General features: G+C 32.4%; 1 protein-coding gene and 1 long non-coding RNA gene across 2 annotated transcripts in view; one reads left to right on the plus strand and one right to left on the minus strand.

Moving 5' to 3' along the window:
* Nucleotides 1-11528, minus strand: part of LOC134693734 (uncharacterized) — a 70921-nt gene extending 59393 nt beyond the window's left edge. The window contains exons 1-3 of the mRNA XM_063554632.1: nucleotides 11450-11528; nucleotides 6196-6248; nucleotides 3229-3669 (exon numbers count right to left, since the gene is read on the minus strand). Of these exons, the coding sequence (XP_063410702.1) occupies nucleotides 3229-3657 (429 nt within the window). The 5' untranslated portion in view covers nucleotides 3658-3669; nucleotides 6196-6248; nucleotides 11450-11528. The remainder of the gene's footprint in view (nucleotides 1-3228; nucleotides 3670-6195; nucleotides 6249-11449) is intronic.
* The window catches only part of LOC134693736 (uncharacterized), a 39134-nt gene extending 23734 nt beyond the window's left edge, over nucleotides 1-15400 (plus strand). Inside the window, exons 2-3 of the long non-coding RNA XR_010102456.1 lie at nucleotides 14870-14948; nucleotides 15301-15400. This is a non-coding gene — a long non-coding RNA (uncharacterized LOC134693736). The remainder of the gene's footprint in view (nucleotides 1-14869; nucleotides 14949-15300) is intronic.
* Nucleotides 15401-16203: the final 803 nt, after the last annotated feature.

A 16203-nucleotide genomic window follows, 5' to 3' on the forward strand; every position in this document is an offset into this window, starting at 1 on the left:
CATGGGTCTTTCTAAGGTCTTTAGTCGATTTGTTTAAGCTTGTACCAGTTGTCGTGAAATAATTGTGAAAACACTACTTTATTTGCACCTACATGTATATAAGTTGGTACCGCTTCTGACGTACTATCAGTCAGCTGTGGCTTTTTTACTGAAGTACTATCAGTCAGCTATGGCTTCTTTACTGAAGTACTATCAGTCAGCTATGGCTTTTTTACTGAAGTACTATCAGTCAGCTATGGCTTCTTTACTGAAGTACTATCAGTCAGCTATGGCTTCTTTACTGAAGTACTATCAGTCAGCTATGGCTTCTTTACTGAAGTATTATCAGTCAGCTATGGCTTTTTTACTGAAGTACTATCAGTCAGCTATGGCTTCTTTACTGAAGTACTATCAGTCAGCTATGGCTTCTTTACTGAAGTACTATCAGTCAGCTATGGCTTCTTTACTGAAGTACTATCAGTCAGCTATGGCTTTTTTACTGAAGTACTATCAGTCAGCTATGGCTTCTTTACTGAAGTACTATCAGTCAGCTATGGCTTCTTTACTGAAGTACTATCAGTCAGCTATGGCTTCTTTACTGAAGTACTATCAGTCAGCTACGGGTTTTTTACTGAAGTACTATCAGTCAGCTACGGGTTTTTTACTGAAGTACTATCAGTCAGCTACGGGTTTTTTACTGAAGTACTATCAGTCAGCTACGGCTTTTTTACTGAAGTACTATCAGTCAGCTATGGCTTTTTTACTGAAGTACTATCAGTCAGCTATGGCTTCTTTACTGAAGTACTATCAGTCAGCTATGGCTTTTTTACTGAAGTACTATCAGTCAGCTATGGCTTTTTTACTGAAGTACTATCAGTCAGCTATGGCTTTTTTTCTGAAGTACTATCAGTCAGCTATGGCTTCTTTACTGAAGTACTATCAGTCAGCTATGGCTTCTTTACTGAAGTACTATCAGTCAGCTATGGCTTTTTACTGAAGTACTACCAGTCAGCTATGGCTTTTTTACTGAAGTACTATCAGTCAGCTATGGCTTTTTTACTGAAGTACTATCAGTCAGCTATGGTTTCTCTATTGACGTACCATTGCAGTCATATGTGGTACTGCTACTGAAAAAATATTAGTTGGGTATGGTAAAGCTATTGGAGTATTATCAGTCAGCTATGGTACCTCTTTTGAAGTCCTATCTGTCAGATATGGTACAGCTACATTTTACTGCAGTACTATGAGGCAACTATGGTACCGCTACTGAAGTACTATTGCAGTCAGCTATGGTATCGCTACTGAAGAAATATTAATGGGCTATGGTATCGCTACTGAAGTATTATCAGTCAGCTATGGTACCGCTTTTGAAGTCCTATCTGTCACACATGGTATCGCAACCGCAGTACTACAAGTCAGCTATGGTACCGATACTGGAGTACTATCAGTCAGCTATAGTACCAGTACTGAAGTATGATTAGTCAGCTATGGTACCACTTCTGAAGTATGATCATTCAGCATCTGGACTGCTACTGTAGTACTATTGGTCAGCTATGATACCACATGTCAGTAGCATTTACAATGATCAAATTCCTTTAATTTTTATTTTATTATAGAAATTTCCAAAAAGATCGAGGGGAATGGTTGGCTGAGTGATTTATTTAAGAAGTCATCTTCATCTACAGTGATCATTAGTTTGTTAACACTGAAGTGTTGAGTTAGAGTCCCTGTTCGAAAAAAGTTCGACATAGTTTTTTAACTTACTAGTTTGTCAGTTTTCCTGAGAGATGCATTGGTTTTCTCATGGAAATTCGACTTTCCTCTTTGATTAAACCTTGCCACAATGCTAAAGCCAATAGTTATGAGTTTGGCATTGGGTGCCAGCAATCAATCAATTCAAAACGTAATAACTGTGCTCAATCTTAAATATCACCACCACCTATTGCAAGGTTGATATACGATGTGTGTAAGGAAATCATACAAATAGGGTTTAGTATATTCTGATCCTTCTTTTCGCCTCTTTGTCGTAAGGTAAATTTGAGGAATTTTGTCAATTATATAATGAACGTAACTTTTTCCTAAATATTACATTGATTTCTTACATGATGCATCACACAAGATTACTAAAACACTAGAAAAAAGGGAAATCACAAAAATATTGAACTCAAAGGAAAATTCAAAACGGAAAATCCGTAAACAAAATTTTTAATGACAAAATTAAAAGCTCAAACAGATCACACAAATGGACAACTGTCATATTCCTGACTTGGTACAGACATTTTTTATGTGTAGAAAACGATAGATTTAACCTAGTTTAATAACCAACTTTTGTATGAAAGTCGTAAAAAAACTCATTATATTGACAACAATGTGTAAAAAAACAACGAAAAAAGGAAAAATGACAAAAAAGTTATACAGGAGTCAACGTTGTGCTATCATCTTAATCACTATAAAACAAGCAGATATATAAACAAACATTTACCATTACACACCGCACAATGAAGGAATGTATAAGAACAGAGCCACGTCACATGAATCACAAAAAGGCACACAGACAAAGCACATTAGCAAAAACGAAAAACAAATATACAGAAATGATCATAAAATAATAACGAGAAGTACAGAGCCACGCCATATATAACCAAAAACACAAAAAGGCATACAGAAAAACAATATAAGCAGAAATAAAAGACAAGAATACAAAAGTTATCATGGAACAATAACATAATGACGAAATGTACAAGTATGGAGCCACGCCAAATAGATACTACAAAAAGAACAGACTAAACAGTACGAAACGAAATTAACTTTCAAATCAAAAGTACGGTACCAAGGTTCACTTGAGCAAATACACAACATTCGCACTGATCCGACTGACTTCGAGATAACGAGAGTTGACTGTATTTCTTATTGAAATTCATTGACTTAAGAGTTACTGTGGATTCATTTATTTTCGTGGGTACCAATTTTCGTGGTTTGAGGAAAATTGACATATGAGTGGACATTTTATTTCGTGGTTTTGGCAAAGTCTACACTCATTCCTTTGGAAAATTTGTTTTTCGTTGAATATTTGAATTCGTGGTTCTCCTGTACCCACGAAATCCACGAAAATTGGTATCCAACGAATATTAATGAATCCATAGTAACAGTTTGAGTACTATGAACCAATATCTTAGACAAACAAACACTTATTCACAAATATAATTTTTAGGATAATTGGGATGTAGAATTATATCTATGTATACTCACGAACTGATATCTTATTTGTCGAGCTTCATAATTCTTTTTTCGTGCCTCGCGTCTTTGTCGTTTCATTTCTCTGCATTGTTTTCTTTCCTCTGCATTTTCATAATCAATTTTACTTAGAATTGACAGCAATATTTTAAAAACGGGATCATCTTGTGGTGGAACGTTTTTTCTTTTTCTTTGTTTTAATCTCAAAGCATTTAAAATTTGGACATAGTTTTTGACTTCTTCAATCTGTGACTCTCGTCGATGGATGAGAAATTGCTTATGTGCAGCCTCGTTGTCGGGGTTGTCTTGCTCTACAGGTCTCCCAAGAAGTACAAATTTGGATTCCGTTGTGCGTTCTAATAACTTTCCTTGATAATCTATCCCAAGCATAGATCTTCTCTTTTGTATAGCATTTTCCAAAACATCAACTTGCATACAAAACATTGTGTGGTTTATCTGCAATTGTTAGAACAACGTGTCAAATTCTTTCGACCATGTCGCTAACTAGAAATAGATGGTACATGTGTAAAAAGGTGACAAGAAAATATACTTATGTGGACAAAACAAAAGTAATACATTATTTATATAGATCACCTATAAACCAAGTTCTGATGTGTTTTACAGTCTTATTTAAATATGCTTTTGTTGACAAAATATTAGTAATAATTTATTTATATGGAACACTGTATGAACCAAGTTTTGATGTTTTACATTCTTAAATTTAAACTTGTTCAAAGGGACTGAACTCTTGCGATTTTATAAATAAAATTAAGAATGTCAAATTTATATGGGAGATGATTAATGCATCGTTCTTTTATTTAACGAAATTAAAAATGCAGTTGTTGAGCATAATTAACTATCTGTTTAATTCTTTTAAAATACATATATGACATTCGTTTTTGTATAAACACAAAAAATCTGTCAAAATCTTTCAAGAAACTGTTTGAAAGAGTCTTGAAACATTTATAATTAGGATAATTGTTCAGTAATAAGACATAATGGTATTTCAAGCTTATAGTTAGTAAGTAAGTAAGTAAATTTTTATTAAAGTGACATGACACAGTTCAGTAAAGTACAAATATATTATATACACAATAAAATACATCCGACCCATTGTATTCACGTGAATGTTTGATACAGAAGCAGGTGCGGATTAAAACCCTTTCCAAAAAAAGAACAAGTAGTTCAAAAGTAAAAATTCATATATAGTAAAAAAATATAAGAAATACAAGTATTATCCCTTTGCTTCTATTCTCGGGATTGACCCTCCTAACATCAAAACTGTGTGATTCCTCAGTTTCATTATGTCCGACTAAATTCTTAACAAATGGCGAGTGAGAAATAAATTAAGGGGAAAAGTTATTATATACCTTTGTTTGAAGAGAATATTTGAAAATCAGTCTAAACATTGTGATACGCAAGCGCCATACAGTTTTTTTTATATAGACGGTCCGAGAACACAGTAATCGTCCTTTGATTTTCGTTGTAGTCCCTAGTATGGACAGTGTGTTACTTGTAATTTTTTGTATACCCCTTCCAAATTTATTTCTTAATGTTTTATGCCTCAAATTGCAAGAAGGAGATGAAATTACACTGTAAGAAAGTTTGGGTCATGCATTTGAACGTTAAGTGGGAAAACGGAAACGAAAAATTCAGTATTTGTTTTCCTTTTGTTAAGGAGCATAACTCTAGTATCAAGTGACGCCAGCAAAATCGAACTTGACCTGTGTTTTGTCGTGATAAGCATTGTGTATAAGTTTCTTAACATTTGGTTGAGGCAAACTAAAGTAAGAGATCGAAACCAATTTTGGAACGTACAGACGGACCGACCTATGTATGTACGTATCTATAGACGGACAAGGAAACAACTTAATTTTAATGCTCGCTTGGTCCAGCTAAAAAAGGTTGAAGATTAGTATATCGGAAAATATTTCCAGACCTCGATCCTTAACATAAAATTGTCAATATTTTGAGTTCGACCTGATCAAGTTTTCTATAATTTTGATATAATTTTCCCCAAAAGTAGTACACCACACTGTGAAAATATAATTTATTAAATTTCTTTTATTGTCTGAAGGAAATGCAATACGAAATAACTGTAGTCTCGGACCAGACATGTATTTTGTGTTTTTCAAGAAGTATATTTAAATCATTTCTTATTTATATACATGTATTGACCATAATCTATGGCAGCAGCGGGATGAAGAGATTATACATTTCTATGAATAAACAACTGATGAGTAACTGAAACAACTGTTAGCACACATCTGTTTTATTGATTGATTGTTTGTTGCTTAACGTCCAGTGGCAAATAGTTCATGCATGTTAAACTTTAAAGGACGAGATGCTATGTTCGAAGCTATTCCGAAAACAGCAACCGCATAGTCTTCATAATTAATAGGATTTGTGTTGAACAGTATGAAGGCTTTTTGTTATCATAACTGTGTTATGTAACCTTTTGAAGGGTAAATATTATGCCTTTCATACAGGCCAAAGTATATTGTTTTATTAATTGTGCCTGTCTAGAATATGTATGAAACAATTGCCACTTTAAAGTCTAAATGTTAAGAAAGCTAACAACAATCATTCAAAACGACTTATACCTCAGACGAAGAAGTCAGACTTCAAAATAAATCATCCTTAATGGAAAAATGTTAAAATTTGACCTTAGAAACGAGATGCTAAGAATAACAATAAACGCAATCAAAAATGTACTTTTAATGAAGAAATGGAATATAATACAAATGTTATTTGATATCATTTTCAGTACGATTTAAGAGATTGCAAATAAGTAAATGGATATCCGATGTAAAATTACAGTCATTTAAAAGAACTGCAAGCTTTCATAATAAAGGAATGTTTCCAAAATAAATTAATGATAAAAAATTTAAAATGATTCTACTTAACTTTAAAGTTTAAACAAAGTATCAATATTTAAGATGAATGGTGAATATATTATTGATAACAGACGTAAATACTTACATTCTTATAGTTTAAAATCACTTCTCATAACAAGGTCTCATATTCAATGACATCTGAAAACGGACAGTAAAATATGTGTCATTTATGGTACATTAGAAATATATTATAGTCTTGAAAGTGATAGTTTTATGTGGATTGGAGAGATATCGCCGTTTGATCTGAAGTTTGTCCTTAAAATAAAAATTATGTCTGGTGTCGGATGACGGTAAGACGTCTTTTGTTATGGTTTATTGGTCAGTTTATTGTCCGTTAATCGATTGATAATAAATATCATTTTAATCATCATGGAAAAAATAAAATATAACTGAATTTTGCCTTATTGTATCTGAAAGCGAAGAGAGATGAACAAAATATATTTATTATGCAGTCATTTCAATAGGTTAATGCTTTCTAAATTGCGAATAAAATATACTTGCATCCATATCTAAATACGATCTCTATGGTCGTATTATAATAATCCGGGGGATTTCAACATCGTCCGAGATCGAACAGTTATAAAAACTGATGCTGTTTCGATTTTTTGTAAATTTATACACGGGGAAACTGACCTATTTGTTTATCAATATATCTATCTACAATATGTATGTTTCCCAAAAAAGTAGAGAATTACTCGTTTTCTTTTACTGATTTATCATATTACAAATATATCTACAGAACCTACAGGCTGAAAAAGATAAATCGACTTTACCTTTAATATGTGGTCAAGAAGGAGTATCCAAAGAAAAGTTATTATCATTTTCGACAAATATTTCAACATAACGTTAACAACAAATTAACAGAAAAGAAAAGAATCAAAGAAGAAAATGTCCTTGCTCAAATTTTAATAAGTAAAAATCTCCCAGTGTACTGAACTATATATTAATAAACATTTCTGGCGGATTTTAATCTACGTAGGGAAACTTTTTAATGTAACGATGTAATTATAGATAATATACAAATAAAAATATAACAATGGAAAGTCAACATAGTAACTTTAATGAAGCAGAGATATTTAGTCTTACTTTAATGAGGTAATTTTAATTTAAAATATCAAGCAATTACTATGTTGTCCAGACTCGGACAATGCCTAAGTGGCCAATATTGATATTATTGTAACGGGACATTTGATTCAAATTGAAGTTAAAAGTCTAATATTTTGTTAAGTACTAAACATAAGTACACATCTTATTAATATTTTATTTTGAACATTTAAACAGAATAAATGACGAAAATAATAAAGAAAAATACAAATACAATGTTATTTAAACTATAAAGTTGACCGTTAGAGGTTTAGGTTTCTCTTTTTGAATATAAATTAAAAAAAAATATAATGTGATTGTAAATGAGACAAATCTTCACAGGAGACAAAATAACACAGAAACTAACAACTATAGGTCACCGTACAGCCTTCAGCAATGAGCAAATGGTTTTGGTCATATAATGAGCAAATGTCGTTTTTTTGCCATATAACTCCTCAAGTATTTATACACCCTTTGCTTAAATTTGTTTTTTGTTTTAGCATTTCAGATGAAGATATCTAGCTGAAAGAGATTCGGACGCATCAAATTTATTAAATGAATTTCTATATCTGCTATGGAACATTTCGTTTCAGGGATACATCTACCATTTTTTTCTAATCTAGACTGTCTTTGACACGAAAAAAGATTCTCGATTAGAAACAATATCGTATTTTTTGGTTGCTGTTAAATTAGGGTATAGAAAACATCAACTGTTATTCATAATTAAAATTCAGATAGTGCTGCCCTTTAAAAAAAAATATTATGTACATGGTGTATTTATAGATCTGGCACTCGTGACCTTGAAAAGTTGACTTAAAATTATGGTGTTGATGCATGGCGCACGACAGCACCTGAGTGGTCCAAGTTGTCAAAAATACAGGACAGATTGATATAGAGATAGAAAATAGTTCAAGATGTAGTAGACGAAATTGTGAAAACGTATCCTGTTTATGAGAAGATACTACAATAATATAATCAATTTTACAAACGTTTTGAGTTACATCTTAACTATACATGTCAAAATAGATTGTAACAATGTCATACTAAAATCATACATATAATTCATCTAAAAAATAATTTAAACAAAACAAAACACTTAACAGCCCTAATACAAGAAACTGACCATACGTTTGATGGTTGGTTATTTGCTTCCTTAACACCCAGTGTCATATATTCATTGCATATGTATGAACAGAACAAATTAACAATCAATACATGGTGGAGGCCATACGAGGTGACGATTGGACTGCTACTGAAAAATGAGGGTTTCTTGGATGGATCAGAAAGTTCTATTTCCCAAAAGCAACAAATAGACGCATTCAGTGAGTTTACTGTCGGACAAGTGAAGGTTAGGGTTGATCATATATGTATTATTAAGCCAATTCTCGGAAGTCTTAACTTTAAAAATTCGAGTACAGAATATTGGAAACAAAATTCAGGCTGAAAATATCTTAAGTCAATTAAAACGGAGGTTGATATAGTATACTAGTTTGAATATGAACATATTTGGAGGGGGATGAACAGCCCGAATTAACCAGTACGTGTATTTGGTTAAACTTTAACGTTGAATTCATTAAACAAACTCAGGCACAGTAACTGCTCTACAGGAACATCAGTTATACATAATACATTGTTATTAAAGGTTACAGAATGAGTAGAAATTATCTAGAAGTAGTATAATTATGAGAAGGGGCAATACCTTTTTATGTTAACCTGTTATGGCTCTTTCCAAGGTGTTGTTAACTGTTATCTGAGATCAATTTAAACTGTTATCTGTTTTTAACCCGCTTTGTTAACTGTTATCAACATTTTTGTCGAGCCTGCAACTTTTGTTGCAGAAAGCTCGACATAGGGATAGTGATCCGGCGTCGGCTTCTACGGCGGCGGCAGCGGCGTTAGCTAACTTCTTTAAAGCTTTATATTTTAGAAGGTGGAAGACCTGGATGCTTCATACTTTGTATATAGATGCCTCATTTTACGAAGTTTCCGTCAGTCACATGTCCAATGTCCTTGACCTCATTTTCATGGTTCAGTGACCACTTTAAAAAAAATCAGATTTTTTGTAATGTTGAATTCTCTCTTATTATAAGTAATAGGATAACTATATTTGGTATGTGCGTATCTTGCAATGTCCTCATGCCCGTCAGACAGTTTTCACTTGACCTCGACCTCATTTCATGGATTAGTGAACAAGGTTAAGTGTTGGATCTGGCAGGTGTCATCTGACCATGACTTCATTTTCATGGTTCAGTGGTTACAGTTAAGTTTTTGTGTTTTGGTCTTTATCTCATACTTTATGCAATAGGGTACTATATTTGTTGTATGGACTAATTGTAAGGTGTACATGTCTAGCGAGCAGATGTCATCTGACCTTGACCTCATTTTCATGGTTCAGTGGTCAAAGTTATGTTTATGAATTTTGGTCTCTTTATCTAATATTATATGCCAAAGGTCAACTATATTTGGTGTATGGAAATATTTTATGATCTATATGTCACTCCCGCAGGTTTTATTTGACCATGGCCTCAATTTCACGGTTCATTGCACAGTGTTAAGTTTTTGTGTTTTGATCTATATTTCTTAAAACTATAAGGAATTGAATAGGTCAAGTATATTTTTTGCACGTAAACATTGAAAGCTGTACATGCCTGTCTGGCATGGTTCATCTGACCTGACTTCATTTTCATGGTTCATTGGTCTTTGTTTAGCTATCTTGGTTAAGTTTATGTGACTGTTGTAATCTAAAGCTTCATACTTAGGACTATCAACATAATATCAATGATTAGTAAAAAGGCAAGACTTTTCAGTGTGTGCACTCTTCCAAGTTAAACAGAGTAGAACGAGTTTTGTGTAAACATATTATTCCGTTGAACCCTTCAGCATCTAACATAGATTACATAATATTTTTTTTTATATATGAAGACATCTTTTCTTTAAATCACCTGGCTCATTTTGCTGCACCAGATAAATGTATGCAATAATATTTGAAGAGTCACTGTGTATATAGATCCCTATTATTCGCCAAACCTCATGCTAAGTCTTTTAAGTATTTTAAATGAAAATTAATTCAATTAAATGATCTTATTCTCATTTTACAAGTCAATTTGAATAATTATGACGGGTTTAAAGTTTTATCCGCAAAATGTTAAATGCAAAAAAAATAATGTTCTTGTTACTGTAAAAGTATATGTCAGTAAATCATCCTAAAATAAGTTCATCAGAAACTGTGTTCTAACAAAATACTAATTGTATGCCATAATTTCTGTTCTTGTTGGCACACACATTCTATATCGTTTATTACGTAAGGACACAGTACTGTAAATATTTGTTCCAATTGAAATAATTTTCAAGAATATGTCTTCCAAGTTGAAAAAAGATATTCAAGAATATATCTTCCAATTGAGATAATTTTCGTGAACATGTCTTCCAATTGAATCTAATAATATATGAAGAAACTTCTAATATATGACCAGTCTTCGTGTAAAACATCACCGATGACACCATAAAACATGATAATTAAAATGAAACGTCAAATGGTCTCTTTTTATAGAAAAACTTGAACATTTACTATATACATTTATAATAAATCAATGGATTAAAAAACTCTTTAACATAATTATAATTTATGCCCAAAGTTCATCATGCAGGTACGTGCACTAGCATTGCAGATCGACGAGTGCATAAAACCTTATAAGAACCCTAACCAGATGGCATGCGCCAATTTATGATCATGTTTTTTTTTACCTAAAAAATGAATGACAGGTACTGAAACATTAACAGTAATTTATATCATAAATTAACGCGCAGGTCGTTTGCATTCTAATTAATATCTTAGAAAAAACAGGCCAGGTAAATATATGTTCCCGCCATTATTTCCTGGAATAGGATGACCTGGTGAAAAAAATAGCAGCTTTAAAAAATATACAAATTTAACATGCAATGAAACCAATGTTACCATTTGCGAGTATGGTCTTGAGGAAACGATGATGGTCCGTCGGACGGGGATGATAAATGGCTGACCCGTGTTAAGAGAGAGCCATATCTCATGCACGTTAAAGACACCCTTGTAGATTTCGAAAAAGAGTAGGCTAATGCCGCTACAAGGCAGCACTCGCACCCGAAAAGTGGAAATGGATTAATATAAGTTATAAAACTTGTTTCCCAATCCACTATAAATAAATATGTTTAAACTATACGCTTAGAATAAAAGAAACTACAGTAATAAATTAAAAAAAGGTATGAAATTTCGAACTAACCTTTTCGTATTAGTTAATAGCCTCCGGAATCAGAAACGCTAATATTCACACGTTATTGACTCCTCTTTCTTGTGATAGCCATTACAAACATAACGGATATATTATCAATATGTTATCACGTCTTTTTAAATAGTTAAAATCTATATTCCGATTTAAAGTCTATTTGTAAACATGTTACATTGTTATTAGTTCGTATTCTTTATCAAATTTCATTTGATTATCAGGTTTGAAATTTCTTCAAAGAGTCGTAGGGGGTATCAACAAACTGAAAACAATCTACCACTATAGTGAAATCTGAGCTTTATTCATGAATAAGTATTGAGGATTGTCCTTTGATAAAGACAATGGCTGATCATTAAGTGGAAAATACCCTGATCTCGGATCACCGGTGATATCCGACAACCGTCAGGACAATTCAAACTATCAAAGTCTTTTTAATTAATTTTTTACTCATTGACAATTCAAGAAATTTTATAATCCCATTGAAACGTCATCACATTCGAAAAAAGTTTTTATATATACATTGTATATAAGTAGATAAAGGAACAGTAGTATACCACTGTTCGAAATTCATAAATCGATTGAGAAAAAATAAATAAATCTTGGTTACAAACTAAAACTGAGGGAAACGCATTGCATATACATGATATAAGTAAATTTGTCATTGATATTTTCTACACCGTCAAGACAATTTAAACTATCATACATTCTTTTTAATTATTTTTTTTTAATATTTTGATAATACATTTTATTTGTGTTGAAACGTCATCACATTTAAAAATGTATTTTTAAGTAAATAAATTATTAATGTTTTTATCATTTATGAAATCCTTAATATTCATCACATGCACGATCCTAGAAAATAAAAAAAAAATCATAGTTATTTTCAGCACTTGTCATTTTCAAGTTCTATTTAGTCATGAGAAGAAAAGTAACACGTCGCAATTTAATTAAATGAAAATTTCAATGAATAACTATTAGTGCATGACCTTTTCCTATCGGCTAGGTCATGGAGGTTATTGCCTCCCAAAACTCCAAAGTTAATATACCCTGATGCGCGATTCAAAGGATGGTAACTTTGTTGATGTGGAAATTAATCTGAAATTCATTTAAGGCAAAGTTGAACTTAAGAAGATTTTGCTATTATTATTTTTCATATATCTTGAGATGTATTCATTGACAAATAATAAAACACATGTTGAAAATGTTGAAAATTTTAGGGTGTAGAGTTCCTGATTGTACATCAAAAATAACAATATTTTTTAAAGATATTCAGCTATGGCTTTAACTATTATATGAAATTAAATTGTAATAAGAAAAGTAGGGGTTTAGCGGGGGAATTTTTAATAGCGCTAAATGAACAAAACCCTAGGATTCTGGATTTCTAACGAGAATTCAAAAACAAGAAGATCTAACTACCTTTATTGAACAATTTGTTTTTAGAAACGAAACAACACCGTTATGAGACTGACCAAGTGGTACCACATCAGGCTGATATGGAGTTTCTCGCTTTTTTTTTAATAGATTAGACCGTTGGTTTTCCCGTTTGAATGGTTTTACACTAGTAATTTTGGAGCCCTTTATAGCTTGTTGTTCGGTGTGAGCCAAGGCTCCGTGTTGAAGACCGTAAATTGACCTACAGTGGTTTACTTTTTTAAACTGTTATTTGTATGGGAAGTTGTCTCATTGGCACTCACACCCCATCTTCCTATAGCTATTAATAGCCAGATGTTCTACCTTATTTGTATTAAGTTTTCTGGAGGTACAGCAGAACTAAATCTTTCTTTCTAGGGAAGAAATTATGAAGGTAAAAAAATATCAAAATAACAAAAATACCAATCTCCGAGGAAAATTCAAAACGAAAAGTCCCGAATCAAATGGCGAAATCAAACGAATAAAAGGATAACAACTGTCACCTTCCTGACTTGGTACAGGCATTTTTTTAAAATACAAAATGGTAGATTAAAGCATGTCACATCTTCCTATATCTATTTATCGCTAGATAAACCATCACTTGTACGACAGTCGATAAACAATCCACTACTAGTATATATTTTGGTCAATCTAATGGACAATTCCTTCGTCGAACATGCAGATGAGCTGACAATGTAAAGTGGTTTGTACGGAATTTTGCGAAGCTTACGTATCCAATACTAATAAGATAAAAATGATTTTTCTGTTCAATGTAAAAAGTAAAAACACAAAAATACTGAACTCCGAGGAAAATTCAAAAAGGAAAGTCCCTAATAAAATGGCAAAATCAATAGTTCAAACACATCAAACGGATAGATAACAACTGTCATATTCCTGACTTGGTACAGGTATTTTCTTATGTCGAATGTGGTGGATTGAACATGTTTTTATAGCTAGCTAAACCTCTCACTTGTATGACAGTCGCATTAAATTCCATTACATTGTCAACGATGTGGTAACAAAACAAACAGACACAATAAGTAAAAATGTCAAAAATAGGGGTACAACAGTCAACATTGTGCTATCATCTAAATCACTATAAATCAACAAATGAAACGAAGAAACACAAAAAGGCATACATCAAATTTAACATCCTTATTTTGCTTATATTATACGATTTTATTTATCTATGTAAAATCAAGGATGGAAGGTTTTCAGTACTGGTGTAAAAGTGTGCGTTTGAAATTCGCAAAGGTAGACATAAAATAAGTAAGTAAATGAGATCACCCCAAGTTTTTGGTGGGGTTCGTGTTGCTTAGTCTTTAGTTTTCTATGTTGTGTCTTCTGTACTATTTTTTTCTGTTTGTCTTTAATTTTTAGCCAATTTGTTGTCAGTAAATTTGCTTTCAATCTATGAGTTTTACTATCTCTCTGGTATCTTTTGTCCCTCTTTTGTTGTAATGAAATAATTAACTCTATAATTATTTCCCAGTAATGGATAGATTACGTTCATTGAAATCCAAAACTTCACTACCGACACAGGTATAACGAACGAGTTGGATATATGAACAACGTAAGATGGTGCCAAAAGGACAATGGTTGGCGTGTTCGATAGAATGTGCCATAGATGATTACGGATATATTTTGATTGTCGTAATCACAATTAAAGCTATTATCTTCTATTGTGACATCACCAAATAAGGCCTATTACAGAAATTTTGTTTACTTGGAACGTGTGCAATTGTGGAGCAGGCTCAGTTTGGTTAATCATACGTTTTGCTGGGATTCGTGTTGTTAGGTCTTATGTTTTGTGTACTGTTTCATACACTTGCCTGTTGGTTTTGCTATATCGCCGCTATCAGTTTTCCTGCAACGTATTTGAAAGACACACTTGGTGTGTGCGGCGTCGTTTTTGATAAGAAAATCTACATGATTTGAAAACATTATATAAAACTACTCTTTTTTACTTTTTTTTTCTAAATAGACATTTATTTATTTTACTTACAGGAGATGTAGAATCATGCAATCATTTTAGAAACATGACCCCAACAAAAGATAAATGGTCGGTGCCTAATTCGTGAAACAAGTAAGACATATTTCAAACGGATATTTACCCCCGTCACATTCTACAAGCCAAGAGTCTATAATTCAGAGATTTTGTTGCGCTGTATATCATATTTGTTTTGTGCATTATTTTATACATACATCAGGCCTTTGATGTTCATTTGAATTATTTCACATTTTGGGGCGCTTTAAAGGTGACTTTACATTATGGGTTTCACGAGTTGTTAAATGCCGTAAAGTGACATATAGTTGGTAATTCTGAGTCATTTGATCTCTTATGTCATTTACATGCAAACAACATCTTAATCTCATATTCTCCACTTTCAACTGTGAAATTCATTGTAGGTGATACGAATTGTTCAAAAATCTTTCAGGTTGAAATATAAACATTCGTTTCAAGAGAACTGGTGAGTTATACCAAAACCTGAAGTAAAAGTGTTCATTGCTTTCTCAAACCTGCAGCAGAAAAGGTAAAATATTGACTTAAACGAACATTTGTAAGGAAAATGAAATAACAAATATATCGACCACCAAGGAAAATTCAGAACGTAAAGCTAACACACATTAAACGAATAGAAAACAACTGTCACATTCCTGACGTGGTACCAACATTTCATCATGTAAACTATGGTGGTTTTATAGCGTCAAGAAGCTTAACCTCTCACTTGTAAAATTAGTTGTAACTAGCTGCCAGTGTAACTGCGAGTTATCTAAAATATATACTTTGTGTCATTTGTTTTTTTTGTTACTTGCTTTTAGAGCTTTGTATCGATCTGATGAGCTGCGCCCTTTCAACGATCTTTTAGATTTTTGTCTTATTCTGTACTGTGACAACACTTTCCCAGCATAAGTGGTTTGGCTCCACTAAACATGTCTAATACAGCCACATTCTGTATGTGTCTGTTCATTTCAGGAGCCTGTAATCCAGTGGTTGTCTTTTGTTGCTGTAAAACATTGTTGTTTTTCGGTTACTGTTTTGAACATTGTTGTTTTTCGGTGACTGTTTTAAACATTGTTGTTTTTCGGTTACTGTTTTGAACATAAATCAAGCCATTTTCTCGTTTGAATTGATTTACAATTGAAAGTGTTGAGACTTTTATAGCTTTCTATATGCGTTAATACGTTTTACTCATGGTTTAAAGCCATACAGTAACTTGTCACTGTTTTACCTTACTTATACCTCAATTGTTATCTGATGGAGAGTTGTCTCATTTGCAAACTTATCACCTCTTCGTATTGCTGTATTGTAAGAATAAACTCCTCCCTTTTCCACTTCG

The sequence above is a fragment of the Mytilus trossulus genome, chromosome 12 (assembly GCF_036588685.1).
Source record: "Mytilus trossulus isolate FHL-02 chromosome 12, PNRI_Mtr1.1.1.hap1, whole genome shotgun sequence".
Lineage (NCBI taxonomy): Eukaryota > Metazoa > Mollusca > Bivalvia > Mytilida > Mytilidae > Mytilus > Mytilus trossulus.